The 20918-nt window shown below is 41.4% G+C and overlaps 2 protein-coding genes across 2 annotated transcripts in view; both read right to left on the bottom strand.

Moving 5' to 3' along the window:
• The window catches only part of DNAAF11 (dynein axonemal assembly factor 11), a 105262-nt gene extending 103000 nt beyond the window's left edge, over positions 1-2262 (bottom strand). Inside the window, exon 1 of the mRNA XM_043978462.1 lies at positions 2189-2262. Within this exon, the coding sequence (XP_043834397.1) occupies positions 2189-2198 (10 nt within the window). The 5' untranslated portion in view covers positions 2199-2262. The remainder of the gene's footprint in view (positions 1-2188) is intronic.
• Positions 2263-13516: 11254 nt separating this feature from the next.
• The window catches only part of TMEM71 (transmembrane protein 71), a 139631-nt gene continuing 132229 nt past the window's right edge, over positions 13517-20918 (bottom strand). The window contains exon 12 of the mRNA XM_043991642.1: positions 13517-13869. Coding sequence (XP_043847577.1) covers positions 13630-13869 — 240 coding nt within the window. The 3' untranslated portion in view covers positions 13517-13629. The remainder of the gene's footprint in view (positions 13870-20918) is intronic.

Below are 20918 nucleotides of genomic sequence, written 5' to 3'. Positions count from 1 at the left end.
TTTCCAGGCCCTGTGAGATAACCAGTTAACAACCATTTATTATTAAATGTCTCCTATGTGCCCTGAACTACTGGAGATACAATGAAGGGCAAAAAAATAGCCTGTGCTCTCGAGGAGCACACAGTCTAAGAGAGGAGACAATATATTAACAAACAAAATATACCTATGATAAATTGGAGATAATCACAGAGGGAAGAAGGCACTGGCATTAAGGGGACAGGAAAGGCTCCTCATAAAAAAGGCAAAAAATTTTTTAAAATAAATATAAATTTGTAAAAATTAAATTTAATTTTTTAAAAGAGGGCAAAATTAGCTGGAACTTAAAGGAAGTCAGGAAATAGACATGAAAGGAAGAGAATTCTAGGCACGTAGGACAGTTAGTGAAAATTCAGTCAGGAGATGAGATCTCAGTTTCTCCCTCTGTAAAATGTAGAAGTTGGCCTATAGTATCTATGATGTATTCTATTTTATCTGTTCAGTCAGTTCAGTCATGTCCAACTTTTTGTAAGCCCATTTTGGGATTTTCTTGGTAAAGATACTGGAGTGGTTTGCCATTTCCTTCTCCAGCTCATTTTACAGGTGAGGAAACCAAGGTAAACAGGGTTAAGTGACTTTCCTATGGTCACACTGCTAGTAAGTGTTTGAGGCTGGATTTGAACTAAGGAAGAGTCTTCCTGACTCCAAGCCCAGTCCTCTACCCACTGTGTCATAAGGTCCTAATTAAATAAGGAATTAAAATTAATAATAAAAGGATCGAGTTGCAACTTCTACAGAATGGTTCTAGTTCTGCCCTCTGGGACCAAGCAAAATGAGTCTAATCCTTTTTCTTACACCACTCCTTGAGAACTTGAAGACACTTATCACAGAGTCAGAGTGAAGGCTGACTCCTTGAAACTCAGTTCCTTCATGGGATCCTCTTAATGGCATGCTGTCCAGTACCCTATGAAACCTTAGGATTTTGCATTGGAATCTTAGAGGCTCTGTAGTCTAACCCCCTCATTTTTCAGATGAGCAAAATCAGGCAAGAGAGGTGAAGCCACTTGGCCAAGGTCACACTGGAGGTCCAGAGCAGATCCAGGACTTGAACCCATGTCTCTGACTCCTAATTCAGTACTTTCCATCACAGGAGTAAACTGAAGAGGGAGCACTTAAACCCAGATCCTGCCATTCAATAGGTATTTATTAAGGTCCCGTAGGAAAAAGAAAATAGAAATGGTCCTTGTCCTAAAGGGGTTTACAAAGGGTGAAGGAAGAGAGGGAGATGGATGGATGAAGGAGGTAAAGAGGAGGGTAGACTGGAGGAAAAGAGAAGAAGGGGGAGAGGTAGAGAAATGGAGACGAAAGAGGAAAAAAGGAAGGAGGGAGTATGGAAGGGGATGAAGAGAAGGTAGGGAAGATTGGTGGCAAAGGAGTAGGGGGGAAGGGTTAGGGGAAATTCGAGAGCAGAGGGAGGAGAGAACACAAAGAGAAGGAAGGGGAGATTTGTAGAGGGGGAGAGGACAGAGAGTGAAAAGGAGAAGAAAAGAGAAGGGGAGAGAAAGGAGGAAGCGAAGGAGAGGAGGGAGAGGAAATAAAGAAGGATGGAAAGGGGATAAGAACAGGAACGGTGAAGGGGAGGAGGGAGTAAAGATTCAAAAGGATTAGGGAGGGGTGAGGTTGTGGATGAGGAGGAAGGACAGGGAAGGAGGGAGGAGAGAAGAGAGGGAAGGGGGAGGGAAGAGAGAATGGAAGGGAGGGAAAAGACAATGGAAGGGAGGAGAGAGTACTGTGAAAGGAGGAGGGGAGGAGGGAAAGGGAAGAGAAAAAAGAGAAGGGGAGGGAGAAAAAGAGAAAGGGAAGGGAGGGAGAAAGGAGAGAAGTAGGGTGGGGAGGTTGGAGGAAGAAGAGGAGGAGGGGAAGGGGGAGGGAGGAAAGAGGAGTAGGGAGAGGGAAGGGAAGAAGGGAGAGAAAGGGAAGGGAGGAGCGGAGAGAAGGAAGAGGAAGAGGGGGAGAGGAAGGAGAGGGGAAAGGAAGGAGAAGGGAAAGGGAAGGGAGGAAGGGAAGGAAGGAGAGGCCGTAGCTCCTTCCTGGCCCCAACCCTGAGGGGCTGTCCCACACCGAGTAGCCTAGGGAAGGGAAGGGGGTCCCAGGACTTGGGCCCCCAAAGCCGAGGCCGAACGAGAAGGGAAGGTGCGTGGGAAGAGCTTACTCCGGCCCATGGCTCTGCTCCGGCTCTGCTCCGCCACCTGCTTTCAGCTGGTTCTGCTCACCCGGAGTCTTCGCTTTGCCGCCTGGAGCATTACCATGGAAACAGCAAACTCTACGGCGGCCCGGTGGGGCCTGCCTTCTTAGAGCTCAAAGGGCTAGGCGGGGAGGGGGGGGGGGGAAGAGTTGCGGGTAGCTGGAAGTAGAATTCTAGATTAATTTATTGAGTATTGAAGTGGAAGCGGAGCCCTTAGAGATCTTCCAGTACAGGGATTCTTAACCTGGAGTACGTGGACTTTTTTTTTTTTAATTTTGAAAACGAATTGGTTTCCTTTATAATCCTGAGTATTTTATTTTATTCATTTAAAAACATGGAATCCATAGGCTTCGGCAGACTGCTAAAGCAATCTAGGATCCAGGTTAAGAACCCCTGATCTGGTCCAACCGTCCCCATTTTGCAGATGAGGTTGTCCCGCGCCCAGTATCACACAGGCAGCGTCTGCAGTAGCTTTGGAGCCTCCTGACTCTGAGGCTCTGCTCTTTCCTTTGCACCAAGGCAACTTCCAAAATCAAGGCTAAGGACTTTCCTATCCCTTTTCAATCATGTTGTTGTTGTTGGGTTTGGCTGTTTAATTATTTGTTCCTTTATTTGTTTGTTCGTTCATTCATTCATTCATTCATTTTTGCAGAGCTATCAGGCTTAAATGACTTGCCCAGGGTCACACAGTGTCAAGTGTCTAAGGTCAAATTTGAACTCGAGTCCTCCTGACTCCAGGGCCAGTACTCTGTCCACTGCCACCTAGGTGCCTCCCCCCTTTTCCAATCATCTTATGTCCTCCTTACCATGCCAGGGTACTATAATTTTTCCTGCTCCCCTCCTTCAGACTTCCCAAAGCTACTTCCCTTTGCCTAAAGAGTCCCCCGCTAAGTTAAGGAGGCAGGTGAAACCAACTCCTGTAAATAGTAGACTAACATCCTTTGTGAGGCAGTATTTTTGTCACCATTTTACAGGTGAATGAGAAGTGCACCTGTTCAAATGGGCCCTTGGAAATCAAGTCCAGCCCCCTCATGTTATAGATGAGAAAACTAAGATCCAAAAAAGGAAAAGGATTTCTCCAAGGTTTCACCAGCAAAAAAGCCTCAGAGCCAGGATTTTAACCCAGATACTCTCATGCCTAACCCAGTGTTCTTTCCCTCCCAGCCTGAAGTTAATAAGTTGTTCGCCCTTCATTTTCTGATAGCATCCTGTTCATCATAACTTTTATATAGTACCTTGAACTTGACAAAGAAACATATTGTCCTTCATTTTCAAAGAGGGCTAATGACATCACTGGTGTGAAGTCTTGACTTGCTCATGACCTGGATTTAAGTGAGACAAAGTTGCACAAATTCCCCAGCCTCACTCCTTCTTCCAAAGTCATAGAAGTCGGCTGGAAAAACAGAAGTCAAGATACCCTTGGCATGTAAGCACTTCATAGCCCCTGCTTCAGCCACTTTTATGGCCTTTGTACAAATTATTCTCATCCACCCATTCTGCTGCTGGAAGTTTTCACACGCTTGGGGTGGACACACCCCTAAAACACCAGTGACTTTGAAGATTGTCAGCTACCCTCAAACTGGTTTAGTCCATCTACTGAAACTGTTTTACCGGAATGTGGTCACTGCACATGCAACAGTTTCTTGGAGCCACAAAGGAGAGGTGGGTGAAGGTGGATACCCAAGGTAGATGAACAGTCCTGAAAAGGGCTCAGCAAACTTCACACCAAAGGTGCTAGTCGTCCCTGAACACATGCACAGTTATTAAATACATATCTTGTATAAGGCACAGGGGATGCAGTCCTGAATAATGGCATAGTCCCTCCCCTTCTGGGTTTTACAATTTGATAGGAACATATACAAGCAAATATTATACAAGGCAGAATGTGATAAGTGCAAAGGAGATATTTAGAGTACACTGCTTCTCATAATGGAAGTTCCGGTTATCTGCTCTGATCTACATGAAAGTTTGAGGAGAATAAGTTTCAGAAATCAGTGTGAAGGTTTAAAGCCACTCTACTTCAGTTATATCATCTGAGTCTCCTTAACCTTCCTGTGACCTTCTAGACCCACATTCCTCCAGCTCTGCATCATTGATAAGCTATCCGGACAGCTAGGTGGATCAGTGGATAGAGCACCAACCCTGGAGTCAAGAGGATATGAGTTCAAATTTGGCCTCAGACACTTGACACTTACTAATTGTGTGACTCTGAGCAAGTAACTTAACCTCGATTGCCTCAAACATCCAGGACTATATCCAGTCATCCTGATGTATACATCTTGCCAGTGGATCCAGATGGCTTTGGAGGAGAGAGCTCTGAGGCTAGTGACTTTGCACAGCCCTCCCTCACTTAAAGTCATGACATCACTTTCTGATATCCTGGTCCTCTTGAAGAAAGGACAAACAACAAGATAAGCTATCTCATCTCACTCTTTAGTGATTTCTACTCTTTCTAGAAGTTTTCTCCTAACAACCCAACCTGTTTTCCAGCCCAGATGAAAGAACAGTCGATTTGACATCTAAGATAACTTTATTTTTCTGCTAATCATTTTACAAATGAGAAAACTGAGGTCCCTAAAAGGGAATTGGCTTGCCCCAAATCACAGGACTCACAAGCCATGGAGTGGGGATACAAATCCATGTCCATTATCTTTTCCATATTACCTCTTCCAGACCCCAAGCCATGACCAAAGATAATAAATCCACATGAGTAGAAATACAAGGACAGGATGCAATTTCATATTGCTATCAGGTTTGAGGATCCGGCAAAGAAAACAATTAAATCCCAATATCTTTCCATATTCTGGTTTTGGCTTTTTATTGTTCCACATCTTTCCCTGGCCCTCAACTGCCCTCTAGTGGCCATTAGCAGCACTACCACCACCTGGACCACACCCTTGGTGTACTCGAATTCACCCAACACAAGCAATTATACCAAAATTTTCCACATGATTGATTATTCATTCAGTCAATAAGGTCCTCAGAACAGCCCCACAGTATCAGCCCAGCAATAGCTAAATCCTGTCTATCCTACCTCCATAATATCTCCACTCTCATGTAACCACACTACTCCACCACTGTAATAGCCTCTTAATTGGTCTCCAAGCTTCCATTCTCACCCTTTCCAATTCATCCTCTACATAGCAGCCAAGATAATCTTCCCACGGCAATGAAGACAGTCCCCAGGAGGACATCTCTGCTGTCCAAAAGAAATAAAAGACATGGTTCTTCCCTTTGGTTTCCTTAAATATTAATGCTTTACATTTGTATTGTACTTTTTACATTTTTTTTTTGTTTAAGCCTTGAACAACCTTATAAGATATTATTATCCATCCCTACTTTACAGGTCAGAAAGTAGAGACCATGTTCACACGTTGTTTGATCTAGAAGGGATCTTATAGCTTGCCTACCCATGATTGGAGTAGAGATACTGACTCCAAGGCTCAAAAGTTTAATTCGGGGGCAACTAGGTGGCACAGTAGATAGAGCACCAGCCCTGGATTCAGGAGGACCTGAGTTCAAATCCAGTCTCAGACACTTGACTCTTACTAGCTGTGTGACCCTGGGCAAGTCACTTAACCCCAAATGCCTCAACGAAATTTAAAAAAAATTTTTTTAATTTTTTAAAAAGTTTAATTCAGCAAATATTTATTAATCACTTGCTGTATGCAAGGATAAAAATAAGACAAGACTCTGCCATCAAGGAGCTTCCATTATATCAGGGATACAACATGAACACAAGTAAATATGAAGTAATTTAAGAAAAAACAAAGGCCATTCATGACTAAAATGAAAAGATAAGGTTTCACAGAAGAGGTGCTACCTTAGCTAGAACTTGATCCCCAACAATGATTTTGAAAATGAAATGTATTTGAGAATCACAGGAACATACATCCCCCTACCTTTTCTTCCCTCACCTTCTCCCACTTCTCTGGGCAGTCTCAAGACCCACAAAGGATATGTGGGCAGATACCAACCTCCCCTGCCTTCCTCCTCTGCCCCCTCCCCTGGCCTAGGTCTCCCAGCTCCTATTCAGGCTGCCTGACTACTCATACGACTTGGATGAGATGGGAATCCCCAATTCTTCTGGTGAGATGGAGGACTGCCAAGCTTTACCATCTGCTCTACGTTTCTTCCCTGAAGACCATCCCACCCCCAGCTCTTTCACACATACACAAATCTCATATAACCTACTGACATAACTCAAGGATCCATCTGCCCTGAAGCTTAATATTCTTTTATGTGTTGCCTCCCTCAGTTAAAGTGTGAGCTCCTTGAGAATAAGGAATATCTAGCCTTTTCTTTTTATATTCCCCAACACTTGGCATATAATATTCACTTAATAAATGCTTTTCATTAATTTCAGCCATGGGGAATGGATTGTGATACTGTATAGTTGGTATAATAACTACTTTAGGGAATAGCTAGTAGTTCAGTTTGGCTGTAATTTAGAATGAATAAATGGAAATAAACTGAACTAAGTTTGGAAAAGTATAGTGCAGCTAGATGATGGAGGAGCCACTTAGGTGGCTATTAGGATAATCAAAAATACAGGTAATAAGGGCCTGAACAAGTTTGAGTGCCTATGAGAGTACAGAAAAGGGCATGGATGAAAGAGGTGTTGTGGAGATAGAGTCAGTAAGGCTTGGTAACTGATAGCATGATCAGAAAACTTTACCATGGCATTTAATCAGTAATACCAATAATAACAACAACAATAATAATAGCTAGTATTCATATAGCACCTACTATGTGCCAGGCACTTTTCTAAGTGCTTTATAAATAATAACCCATCTTATCCTCACAACAACACTGCAAAGTATGTGCTGTTATTATTAAGGAAACTGAGGCAAAAAGAGGTTATGTGACAGTGTTAGCAGGAAGGATCTACAAAACTTCTAATCCAATCCCTTCATTTTATGAGAAAATTTTAAAATGCATGTCAAAGGCCCAGTAGTTAGGAAGAAGTAGAGCCAGAATCCAACTTCTCATATATATTCTTCACCAAAGTCACAGCATGAGGACAGGATTCACATCAAAGTCTTCTAAATCCAATGCCAGTCAGTGTATTCCCACCACCCTTCTCTGCCTCTGGACACACAAATAAACCATAGAATTTATAATGGTAACTAGGTGGCCTAGTGGATAGAGATGTGGTTCCCAATCAGGAGGATCTGAATTCAAACCTGACCTCAGATACTTACTAACTGTATGACCCTAGGCAAGTCACTTAGTCTCTGTCTCTCTCAGTTGTTGTTTTCAACTCTATCATGGGGATAATAAATACATCCATAGGGTGTTAATGAGATATTTGTAAAATGCTTAACATAGTGCCTGATATATAGTAGGAAATTAAATGCTTGTTCCCTTTCCCCTTTAAAAAAAAATTATGTGACTATATAGCTATATGCTCATCGTGGACAGCTAGGTGGGGTAGTGGATAGAGTGCAGAGCCTGTACTTTGGAAAACCCTTTCATTGAATTCCCTTACTTTTCGGCTTCTTTAAGTGTGTTGTCTTCCTCCATTAAAATGTAAGCTCTCTGGGGATAAAAATGGCCTTTTTCGTTTTCTTTGTCTCCTCAGACAGTACAGTACAGTACCTGGAACATAGTACCCACTATAATAAATTTTTATTGACTGACTGACTATGCATTCTTTGTAGCTGGCTAGAAATGTTGTAGGCCTTTAAATTTATGTCCATCCACAAAAAGAGAAAAAGATCTATTTGTATAAAAATATTTCTAGCAACTCTTTTTGTGATAGCTAAGAATTGGAAATCAAAGGAATGCCCATCGTATAGGGAATAGCTAAACAAGCTGTGGTATATGATGGTGATGGAATATTCTTGTGCTATGAGAAATTACTTCAGAAAGTCCTAGAAAGACTTGTATGAACTAATGTATAGTGAAGCGAGTAGAACCAAGAGAACATTGTGCACAGAGACAGAAATATTGTTTGATGAACAATTGTGAATGACTTAGCTATTCTCTGCATTACAATGATCCAAGACAATCCCAAAAGACTACCGATGAAACATACTATCCACCTTCAAAGAAAGAACTGATGTTAATTGAACACAGACTGAAGCATGCTGTTTTTCACTTTCTTTTATTCAAGTTTTCTTGTACAAAATGTACAAAATGCCTAATATGGTAAAGTTTTACATAATTGCACATGTATAACACATCTGATTGCTTACTGCCTCAGGGAGGGGAGAGAGGAGGGAGGGAAGGAGGGATACAATTCGGAACTCAAAGTTATAAATAAAAACATTTTATCATTTTTAAAAAATAAATTTATGTCCATATTGTGGTGATGGTATGGCATCTCCAAAAATGACTTCCCTCCTATTCTACTTTTGTTAGAAATAGTCCCTCTTTTTCGGGAGTTCCAGGTGATTAAGGAGCAAATTATTATCTGCTACCTCCACTTGCAAATCCGTGCTTTGAGATCTTTGAGTACAATAATTGGTTAAGGAGAAGAAAAGTGTGAGACTGAAATGTTTCTTCATTTACTCAATGTTAACTAACAAAGTTAGGTTCCCCGGGTCTACATGAGCCCATTTGGACACTTATCTCTGAAGTTATAACTGGGGAAAGGAGGGACTGTCTCCTAGGGATAAAAGTTAAAAAAAAAAAAAAAGCAAGAAACACAACTTACAGGATACTAACCAAATACTATAGATATATATCTTCCCAGAGAGTTCAGGATAAGCAACAGGAAGATGGCTTTGGGATGTTTTCTCAAGTGAGAATAGAGGGACTTAATTATTAATGTATCTACGTATAAATTGTGCATACCCGTATATATATTATAGAACTGACAACATTGATTTATTTACATTCCCCAGAGGGAAGGTAACACAGTTATGAAATTCTAAGAAGAAAATATAATCTTCTCCATATAGCAAGATAGGATCATAAAACCACAAACAAGACACTATGAAAGGAATTACAATTGCCACATTTTTGAAGGCAAAGGATATTTCATTCAAATCGACAAACATCTCTTATGCACCCAGGATATGTAAGATGCATAACAAGCACCTAATTACTATTCCATTTTTAGATGAGATCACACAGCTAATAAATGAAAGAGCTGAGACTAGAACCCTGATATGCTAGCACTAAGTCAAATGCTCTTTGGAATGTAGCTTTGTGGCAGACCTTAATGAAGTAAGTCATCAGAGGGGATATAATCTCCCTGTCTTCACCAATATATTTTCTCCTATGCTATTCTGTTCACACTCATATTTGTGTTGGAGTATCATTTCTACCAGAAAAGATATTCTTTCTGCCCAGGTCAATTATTTTCAAAGGCTAATCTTGCAAAGACATTCATTTATTCATTCAACAAACATATCATAGGCAAGTACACAGTTCAAGGCACCGGAGTCTACGAAGACAAGCAAGTTACAGTGTTAATCTTCCAAGAGCCTACAATCTATCAGAAGAAGTAAGATTTATAAATAGATAACTCTAATACAATTTAGAATATGATTAATAAAAAAAAGAAATAGGGTTGGGGATTGGGCCTGTGATTGTATTGATATGGGTAACAACCAAATGAGGAACTTCTCTGCATTGATGCAAGTCAGAAATTTCCCTGCACCATACAATCTTAGAGAGTTGTCTAGGGCACTGAGAGGTTGACTCACCCAGGGACATACATACAGTAGGTGTATCCCACCTCTGAGATAAAAAGAAATAGTGAGGGGAAACTAGGTGGTGCAGTGAATAGAGCACTGGCCCTGGATTCAGGAGGACCTGAGTTCAAATCTGGCCTATGACACTTGACACTTACTAGCTGTGTGACCCTGGGCAAGTGACTTAACCCCAATTGCCTCACTGAAAAAAAAATAGTGGAAATAAAGTATTATGAGAAAACTAAAGGAAGAGAGATTACTTCTCATTTGAGGGGGGAGCAGAAATCAAGAAAGTTTTTGTGGAAGAGGGAATGCCTAATCTGGGCATTAAAGGATAATACCCATATAATCATAGAATTATAGAAATGGAAGGAAGGTCAGGGGTTATCTAGTCCAATGACCATCCTCTATAGCATCCCAGACAAGTGATCATTCAGCCTATTTGAAAATTCCTTCCTGTGACAGAGAACTCACTATTTTTTGAGGTAGTCCATTCTGTTACTGGACAACTATAGTTAGTCCACTTCTCTTTACATTGATCCAAAATGTATAGTACCAATACTGTAACTTCCACCCACTAGTCCTGGTTCTGCCCTCTGAGGTCAAGTAAAATAAATCTAATTGCTCTTCCATGTGATAAGTCACCAAAAGGAAAGGCTTGGGGCAGCTAGGTGGCACAGTGGATACAGCACCGGCCCTGGAGTCAGGAGTACCTGAGTTCAAATCCAGCTTCAGACACTTAATACTTACTAGCTGTGTGACCCTGGGCAAGTCACTTAACCCCAATTGCCACCCAAAAAAAAAAAAAAAAAAAAAAAGGAAAGGCTTAAGGTGGGTGTGAGTCGCCTGAAATTTATGACCAAAAAGAATTGTACAGATGAAGTGGTATAAAAAAATATCATCTAAGTGATGCATGGCCAGAAAATGAAGGAAGTATACAAATGGGTAGGGATAGCCAGTGGTATCTCATGCACTCCATGTGTATCTATATTAAATCAAGAGGTCTAAAGAATGGCTCTGAGCATGTTGGGTAGACACCTTGAGAGAATTTAGAGGAGAACATTTGAGTCCCATAGTTTATGATGACATGAGTTGGGTGTAATCTATACATTTGGAGGAATTAACTTTGTTATAATTAGTTAAAAGTTCCATCAAATTATTAGTGTCTATATTACAGACCTTCAGGATATTTAAAGACAGATAATATGCCAAGTCAGTCAATTGGGTAATATTCATTATATTCCAAGCATTGTGCTACATGCTGGGGGTGCAGAGAAAAGCAAAACTCATGGTTTCTGCCCTCAAGAAGCTCACTCCTTTGCTCAAATTCCAAGGTGGCTTCTATATGGCCTGTTGAATAAAAATGCAAATCCAGTCTAGCATTCAAAGCCATTTAGAAGCGGACGAAAGCCTAGAATTTGTGCCTTATTTCATACTTCCTTTTATGACAGTCAGAGAAAACTAGTTACCATTCCCTAAACTTGTGTTGCCTCATGCCTGGTCTATTTACACTTACCATCCCCATCCCTAGTTCAAACTCTGCCTGTCCAGATCCTCCCTTTTGTCTAAGTCCCTGCTTAGGGGCTGACTTCTCAGTGAAGTTTTCCTTAAACCTGCCCCTCCTCCATCATACCCACAGATAGAAATGATCCCTCCTTCATTGAATCTCAAGCTTCTTTATTTGACTTCTCTTATACATGTCATCACATCCCAACTTAAGGAAAATAATAACAATTGGCATTTATATGATGCTTTGAAGTTAACCGAGTACTCTATACACATTAGATAATTTGAGCATTGAGAATAGCAAATGGAAGCTAGATCGATCACCATGTCGATTTTAGCAAGGCATTTGACAGAGTCCCTCGACCATCCTTTTTGACATGATGGAGAAATGTAGACAGTTTGATGGGTCTTGGGGATTGACTGAATCTCCAGAGGAAATTATTAATGTCAACCTGGAGTACCAGAGGGCTGTGTCTTTGGCCTGATTTTGTTCAACACTTTAATCAGTGATGTGAATAAAAATGAGTGGTGGCATTCTGACCAAGTCAACAAACATTTATTAAGCAGCTACTAGTGCCAGGCACTGTGCTAAGTTCTGAGAACACAAATACAAAGAAACAAACAAAGATTGCCTAACCTCGAGGAAGCTTCCATTCTAATGAGAGAAGACAACACTTAAAAGGAAGCTCAAAGAAGGAAGGGGAAAGGAAAGAAAAGGAGAGGATACCAGTGTAGGGGCCTCTTTGAAAAGTCCTGAGAAGCTAATACAGCTTGGGAAGAAATAAAAACACGACTGGTCTGGGTGTCCTCTGTAAAATGGAGGTGCTCGGGGAAACCAGTCAATCAGGGGGAGAGAGCACAGGAGGCCTAAGGAGTGAGCAGTCCAGAGGTAAAGTGAGCTTCCAAAGTTGTAGCTTACATGAAATATAAAATGTTGACTCATACATTGATTGAAGAGCCACACAACAACCCTGTGAAGGAAATACATTTTACAGATGAGGAAACTGAGGCTCAGCAAGGCTAGAAAGGTCTAGGTTGGGGCCAGATTGTGGAGGATCTTTCTGAGCAAATAGGAAAGAGTTTATTTGTGGGGAGGGGAGAGGGGTGGGTAAGGGGAAGTGAATCCCCATGGACTTGAGCTGAAATAGCTAGGAAATATTAAAAAAAAAAACCTCAGACTAGGAAGAAAAAAGGACACTTGGGATATCCTATCTTCAGGTTAGAATGGGTCATTCCAATAATAGGTAAGTGAGCAAATTATGACTTTATAGTATATCATAAAACCTAAAATCTAGGTCCCATCACATTAGTCCTATTCCCCATCTAATCAGCTCAGTAGTTCCCTATCACTTCTAGTATCAAAAACAAAATCCTGTTTGGTATGGAGAGCTCTTCATAACCTAGTCAGATCCTACCTTCAGTCTTTTCACTTTATAGCTCACAGAACCCCACACCCCAGTGTGCTCTGCCATCCAGTGGCACTGGCCTCTTTGCTGTTCAAACAATACACTGCTTCTCCTAACCTGGGGCCTGTCTCACTGGCTGTCTCCCTGGCCGGGAAGTCTCTCTCTCCTCACCTCTGACCCCGGACTTACTTCAAGTTCCAGATAAAACCCTATCTTCTACCATGCCATAGAACCCTCTTTACCTTGGAAACTCTCTCTTCTCCTGGACCCCTCATTGTGGAAGTGTCTTCTAACCCTGAGTCCTGCCTTTCTGATTGTCTGGTTATTCCCAGAACTTTCCATTTGATGAGACATCCCCGGCCAATCAGGCCTTAGTTTCTCTCCAGTCCACACTACTGACCTGTCTCCACTACTCTACCATGCCCCTAGTGCAGAGTAACTTCACACATGTCCGTTTTCAGTCACTTTGAAGTGTGATCTTCACCCATTAAATGAAAGCACCTAGAGAGCAGAGACTACCTCTCTATCTGCTTCTATTTATATCATTAGGATTTAGCTCAGTGCCTGGCTCATCCTTGTGGGCTTGACTTCTTTAGCCCTTGTGGGCTAAATCCTTGTGGACTTGACTTCTTGTTGAACAGGAAACTGTCCCTCACAAAACATAAGCCGAGTGAATCACAGTTATAAAGACAAGCACCTATTTTTTTTTATTCTCAGCAACTGGGTTACTTGCAACTGCATGGGAAATCTTGAGAGATTCCAATGAGATGTATTTATGTAGTTGGAAAGGGAGGTTGTGCAACCTCTGGATCAGCCAGGTTAAGACTGATTAACTCCATGCTTCCTGGGTTTACAACAGAATGTTCTTAATTGCAGTTGCACAATACAAATCAGTCTGATTGCTCATTCCTTGAAAGCAAACAAAGTGAATGTGAAGCTGGAAGCCTCTGGGGATTTTTGCAGAGAAGAAGATCCATGTACCCTCCAATTGGTTCAGGGATGTTGGGGAACTGAGACAGTAAACAATTCGGTCTCCAGAAGACTCAAGAGAAACCTGCTTGGTTTGTCCTTCTATTGTACTTAAGAATGTCTGGAAAAAAAAAAAAAGAATGTCTGATTATTTGCATATCAACTAAGTCCACTCTCTGCTACCATAAGGGAACTTTGATTTGTTAGGCTAGATTTTCATATATTTCCTCTGGAAAAATAAGGGAATTTTACCATATTATCATCATGTTTTTCACACAGTTCCTCTGGAATTTTACCAAATAATCACCAACTTGTTGACATTATAGCCATTTATAGTTTATAAAACGAAACTCTTAGCCATCCTGGGAGAAAGGTAGTGCAAGGATCTGAATCTTCACAGAATGAGGAAATTGAGGCTGGGGGTGGTAAAGTGACTTGTCCTCCATGATGGGTCCAATAAGATGGCAGCCTTCATTCAATTCAATACATATTTGTTAAGTACCTATTGTTGTGGGAGGAACATCATGTTATGAGAAGAGCTCCAACATGGTTTGGGAGGGCCAACTCATCCAAAGAAATGGAGGTTCACAGCAAATCTTGTAAAATAGAAAGATTTATTAGGAGAGAGGAATACATGTCCAGGAGGCAGAGTTAAGATGGCGACAGCCTCCCTGAGTAAGGAAAGAATTGATCGTAAATACGTTTACAGACAAAGGAGGCTGCATGCCAAGTGAGGGGATTGCAAAACTACTAGTGAGGGGGTGCCTGGAGATTGAGTAATGGGCTATAAGTAGGATATGCAGTACACATCCTGCTGACATGCAAGGAATCCATGTCTCAAAGGTATGGAACTTGCATAACATCTTTGTTCCTTGCAGACCTTGGTATGCTTATCAGTGCTTACATCATATATGGAATTGTCCCTCAATGTACAAGGGTCTGCATGCCCTGGTCTACATGCCCTGGCTACACCACATTCCTGAGGTGGGAGACAGAGCTGTTTTTCACTTCTGGATTCTTAAGTTTTAATGTCTCAAATTTAAGGATTCCTTAAGGGTTTATATTATTATTAATAAAGCTATGATCCTATGAAGACTAGGTCTTCCTGCTCCAAAGTCAGTATTCATTCTACTACAGAAGCCACTAGATATTCCTGCTTGCTTACTGCTGTCTGATGCTTTCTCATATACTTAAATGTCTTACTGAAACTCAAATATACTATGTCAGCAGCATAGTAACACTGCCCAAAACACAGAGTGACACTGGCTTGACTTATTCTTCATCCAGTGCTCTGCATTCTACACAGTGAATGATTTATGAGCACTTAACAGGAAAGTCAGTGACCATGGATTGTAGTCATGATCTTTCCTGTATTCTGACATCTTTATGTAAAAGCACCTAAAGGCTAAGCACAGAGGAGAGTGGAGAGAGCTAACCTCTGGGATAGAAAGACATGGTTTCAAGTCTTTCCTCTGCTAGATACTAGCTTCATGACCAAGCATAAGCCAATTGAACTTCTCAGCAATCCAAGACTCTAAATTATAGAATAGTTGCTGATCTGTTTTAATAACTGGGAGTTTCCTGTACTGATAAACCACAACTCTAAAAATATAAATACATACACAAATAAAAACACTTTCATGTGTATGTATATATATGCATATGTGTGTGTATATATGTGTGTGTGTGTGTGTGTGTATGTGCATGTAGTAGGATGCAGGACCCCAAGAAACTTAGAGACCCCAATCCTGAATCCTTAAACTTTATTTATTTCTTTATTCATTCATTCATTCTTTTGTTCATTCCTTTGTTTTTGCAGGACAATGAGGGTTAAATGACTTGCCCAGGGTCACACAGCTAGTAAGTGTTAAGTGTCTGAGGCCAGATCTGAACCCAGGTCCTCCTGAATTCAGGGCCAGTGCTTTATCCACCTAGCTGCCCCTCAATCCTTAAATTTTAGATATTAAAACCAAAGAATCCAAAAGTGAAGAGCATCTCTGTCTCCCACCTCAGGAAGTGGTGTAGCCAGACCATGACGATTCTATTACTGACCCTGGTATATTCAGGGACAGTTCCATATATGATGTAAACACTGATAAGCTTAACAAGGTCTGTAAGGAACTAAGACGATATGTAAGATCCACACATTCGAGACATAAATTCCTTGCACGTCAGCAGGATACGTGCTATATATCTTACTGATAACCCATTACTCAATCTCCAAGAACCCCCTCCCCAGTAGTTTTTCAATTCCCTTTTGGTGGGATTTGAGACCCCAGGAAACTTAGAGGTCTTAAACTTTAGCAGAAGTGAAAAACAATCCTTAAACTTTAGACACTGAAACCAAAGATTTCAGAAGTGAAAAACAATCCCTGTTTCCCACTTCAGGAATGTGATGTTGTCAGGAACAGGGCACGCAGACCCTGGAATATTTAGAGAGCTTCATTTGATGTAAACAACCAATAAGCATATCAAGGTCTGCAAGGAACATAGATGATATGCAAGTTCCATATGTGCACATCGGTAAGATGTGTGTATCACTTGACCACCAAATGCCCACTCCCAATGCCCCCTCCTTGGTAGTTTTTACAATCTCATTACTCTTGGCATGTAGCCTTCTTTGTCTGTAACTGTATAAAAGGTGAACTCTCCTATTCAGCGAGACAGTTTCCATCATGACTCTCCCAGCCATATATTCCTCTCTCTCTCTCTCTCTCTCTCTCTCTCTCTCTCTCTCTCTCTCTCTCTCTCTCTCTCTCTCTCTCTCTCTCTCTCTCTGGTGAGGCTATTGGGGTTAAGTGACTTGCCCAGAGTCATGCAGCTAGTAAGTGTCAACTGTCTGAGGTCGGATTTGAACTCAGGTCCTCCTGACTCCAGGGCCGGTGCTCTATCCACTGCACCACCTAGCTGCCCCTATTCTTCTCTCTTAATAAATCTCTCTATTTTACAAGATTTGCTGTGAGCCTGCCAATTCTTTGGGTGAGCCAGCCCTGCTGAACCAGATCCCATGTCATTTTGGTGCTGAAACCCGGGAGGAGTACTGGTAAGTAGGCTGCTCATTTGGCTCTTGGATTCCTTGGATGGGATGTACACTGTGCTCTCTCCTTTGTCAGGAGCCTCATTCACAAAGGGCAGGCACCCATGGTCTGAGGTCATACTAGCCAAGCTATGTTCAGATATTTGTTTCTCCAAGGTCGGGAGATGTCCTGACATGAGAAATGCTTGGGTTTTTTCAGCACCCACTTGGACCCAGGTGTGGTTGTCTCTCAGTGCAGTCTAGCCCAGCCTACCATGATAAGGAACAAGGAGAAAGCATTTTGTGTAGCACACCACCCCCCTCAGGTGTATCGCTAAAAAATGGAACAAATTGGACTTAGGCGAAAAGAAACGAATGATTGTCTATTATAACACCAAATGGCTGTTAAAAATTTAGAGGATCGGGGCAACTAGATGGCGCAGTGGTAAAGCACTGGCCCTGGATTCAGGAGTACCTGAGTTCAAATTCGGCCTCAGACACTTGACACTTACTAGCTGTGTGACCCTGGGCAAGTCACTTAACCCTCATTGCCCTGCAAAAAATAATAATAATAATAATAATTTAGAGGATCAGGAGAAATGACCTGTGAGTGGCACTTAAATTATAACGAGTTCTGTTTCAACAACACCATCCTTCAATTGGATCGGTTCTGAAGGAGAACTCCATCTCCCCCATCTCTCCTCACTCCCTTTTTTCTTCCTTGCTCCACTTTCCCTTTCCTCCAATCTGCCCCTACCACACCCAGAGTGGGCTCTAGTAGAATGTCTTTACATTGTGAACTACTCAGAATTTGAATTTGGACTAAGATTAAAAACTTATACTGCTAATTAAGCTATTTGGAGTTATTATATTTACATAAATATTTAAAAAGGGAAACAAAGAGTCTGTTTCTCTCCCTCCTTACCTTCTTGGTGCTGACCGCAGTGGTGTCAGGAGGTAGAAGAGAGAGAGATCAGACAAGTGAGATATGATTGGTAAAAGGGCAGAAAGAAAGTTGTAACCTGTTTGTGCTCAGTGTGAACAGAGAATCTGAGAGTAAACAATTTGGAAACTTTCGGGGAAGAAAGGAAAAAAAATAACTAATTATCACTTTAAAAATTACAAATTAACAATTCATCTTTTATCTCTTTCTCATGAGTTTAGAAGCCAGTTTTGACAGCCTTAAAAATTAAAAAAATTAAAAATCAGCTTCCTGCTTCCTGTCCTTTGGGTCCCACCCTTACTCCTCTGGTTCCCAAGAGGAAAAGAAAAGGAAACTCCCAAACCCAAAGGCAACTTCAGAACAAACAAAGAAATACTCCCAGGTGGTCCTCTGCTCCTCTTCCCTGGTCCTGTAGTGCCTGCATCCAAGAAGGTGAGGAGAAGGAAAATAGGAAGGTTCCCATTCTTTTACACTAATTTTTACCTCTGGGTAGTATGGTTCCATTCCAATGACAGATTTTTTCCTCACTCACTATGGTTCTACTCATCTTACATCTAGGACATATAAAGAGGACAGGGGTCACATCAGTGACATCCAATCCACAGATCTAAGGACGAAGGCAAAAGGCACTAAAAAGCTGCAAAGCATTCTGTGATGGAAAACCTCATGTGGAAATAGAGGGATCATCATTGTTTTTCCACTCGGGACCCACTCCCATCTAATTTTTCACCTCTCTGTTCCAGATACAAAGGCTCGGTTCCCCCACTAGAACAATTCCTGAACATTACCATGTCTAGCCTCTAGGGGCACTCTGATAGTTTTATCTTTGGCTACAAGTGATTAAAAAAAAATTCCTTCTTCCTTGCTTTGTTTAGACCAGTGGTCTCCAACTCTTTTTGGATTATGCATTCTATCAGTTAAAAATAGAATCGTGCATCCTATCACACATCAGTTAAAAATAGCATTATAAATCCTATCAGTTAAAAAAATCACACTCAAAATGTGAATATTTATAAAGAATACACATGTATACTTGTAAAAGATATTATGTAATTATACAATTTATACAAAATAAAAATGGAAGGATGAAATAAATATTAAATGAACAATAATTTCAGTTCAAAAACATTTTTGCTATTGAGAGCACTGTGATTGAATATGCTCCAGTATCTTTGAGATATCCTTTTGTATGCCCTGTGTGGTAAGGCCAGGTTTATAAATAATAATTATTGGTTAGTAATTCATTGTCCAAATAATTTGATCAGTGTAGCTAGCTGTAACAATACACGACTCCTGCTGTGCTCAGGAGAGCTAAGGAACTCACCCTCTATCACTATGGGGTCCCTGTCTTTGGGTTAAAGAACAGACCATGTTCAGTCCTGGAAGAGTTTCCCCTGAAGAGAAGGATCAGGGATGTTTTTATTTTTGTTTTTGTAGAGTCTTCCTGAAGGGAGTGGAAGGGTAACTGTTATACAATGGAGGTCAAGTGTAAGAGAGTTATGTTTCCTACACACACATACACACACATACACAAGATTCAGATGCTCTAACAAAAATTTAAGCATGGAATAGTAATTTATAACTATGATATTCTCACAGGAAGTTGATACTTAAGAGGTAAGACATTTGATGAAACAGCTAAATCAGTATTTCTTCTTCCTCTTGGCTCTGCCCTGTCAAAACAATTCCTTACAGGATCATGTCTTCTGGGCTAGCCAGATCAGAGACTAATCTCCTCATTCCACTGAGCATAAGACCCTCCAATAAGTACTACAGTGGAGGGAGTGGAGGGGGTGGAGGGGGTTTTAATGGAGAAAGAAGAGGGGGTTCTTCCCAAAATTCCACCAGCATTGTTTGAGGAGCCCATAAACTTCTGGAGGAATCACTTCCCCAAAGCCCATCTCTCATAATCACAGTTCAGTCACCTATGATTAGGGAAAGAAACTTGAAGCAAAAGATGCAGAGGCCCAAGATCAACGCTGGCTCACCTGATTCAAGAGGCTATATGCAAACTACAAGCAGTTCTGCTAGGGTGGGAGAAGGAGCCTCTCTCCCCTTCCTCATGGGACAGCCCAGAAAGTTTTAGTTCTATACATTCTTTGGGTCAAAAGAGAGAGAAAACAGAAACTGACCCTCTTTAAAAACAACAACAACAACAACAACTGATGCTGTCATGGTGGGTTGAGGCAAGGAGAGAGGTGGGTTGGAGTGAAAGGGACAATCATGATATGCTGCACCATTTCAAAGCACCAAATCCTTTAGCTCTGCAGGAAGTGGTCAAAGGTTCAGTAGATTAAGGGGATTCTCCTATTTTCCCTTTTGCACAGTCAACCTAGTGATTTCCTTTTTCCACATCCACTTCAGCATGTCAGGGTAGAGGAGTAGCTACAACTAAGTGGGGGGGGGGGGAGGAGTGAGGAGGGGGGGTTGGTAATCCTGGTGTGGTACACAGTTAGTAGTCATACTTAAGCTCCTGAGTATCCAGTGATATGCTTCCCATTTACACAAATCAATTGCAATTAGTGCCTTGGACTGGCAAGATGGCTGCATCCAAGGTGAAACAGGACATGCCCCTGCCAAGGGGCTACAGTCCCATTGATTACAAGCAGAACCTCCAGAGCTGGTGCTCTACTCACTGCACCACCTAGCTATGCCACACCACTCCGACCCCCCCTAGGTTTTTCTCATTGCAGGAAAATTCTATTTCCTCCCGTGAGCTCTCAAGAGCTACAAGCCTGTTATGCTGGACTTAGTCACCTCTCTCAGTAGACCCAGCCTGAAATAGCTGCTCTAATCTTCAGATTCTTCTCTGCTCTGCTTTTTTTAAGCAACAGGTGGCAGTCTCTTCTAACAGCTTCTCTTCAGGTAGCTGCGGTTTCTTTGAATCTTTTCAATATCTTGTTATTCATTGACTTTCAACTTCTCATTTCCTTTCTTGTCCCCATGTTTCAAGTCACTTCCTCCTTGTGAAAGTAACCCATCTCTAACTTAGGTTGAAAAACTCAAAGTCCTAAATTCTACCCCTTAGTTATCCTCTACTATCTTCCACATTCCAAAAACAATTCTTTAATTTATGCTTTCTCAGCCCTGAAAAGAGTCATATATAAAACAGCTGATTCAAGACAACACTGCATTGCAGTCATCCCAAACTCTATTTTATATTTGAGCTTTTGAGTTGTTTTCAGACAAGCATTCTCAATACATTTATCTG

Source organism: Dromiciops gliroides, chromosome 1 (genome assembly GCF_019393635.1).
Source record: "Dromiciops gliroides isolate mDroGli1 chromosome 1, mDroGli1.pri, whole genome shotgun sequence".
NCBI lineage: Eukaryota > Metazoa > Chordata > Mammalia > Microbiotheria > Microbiotheriidae > Dromiciops > Dromiciops gliroides.
This window is presented reverse-complemented; position numbering and strand designations above follow the sequence as displayed.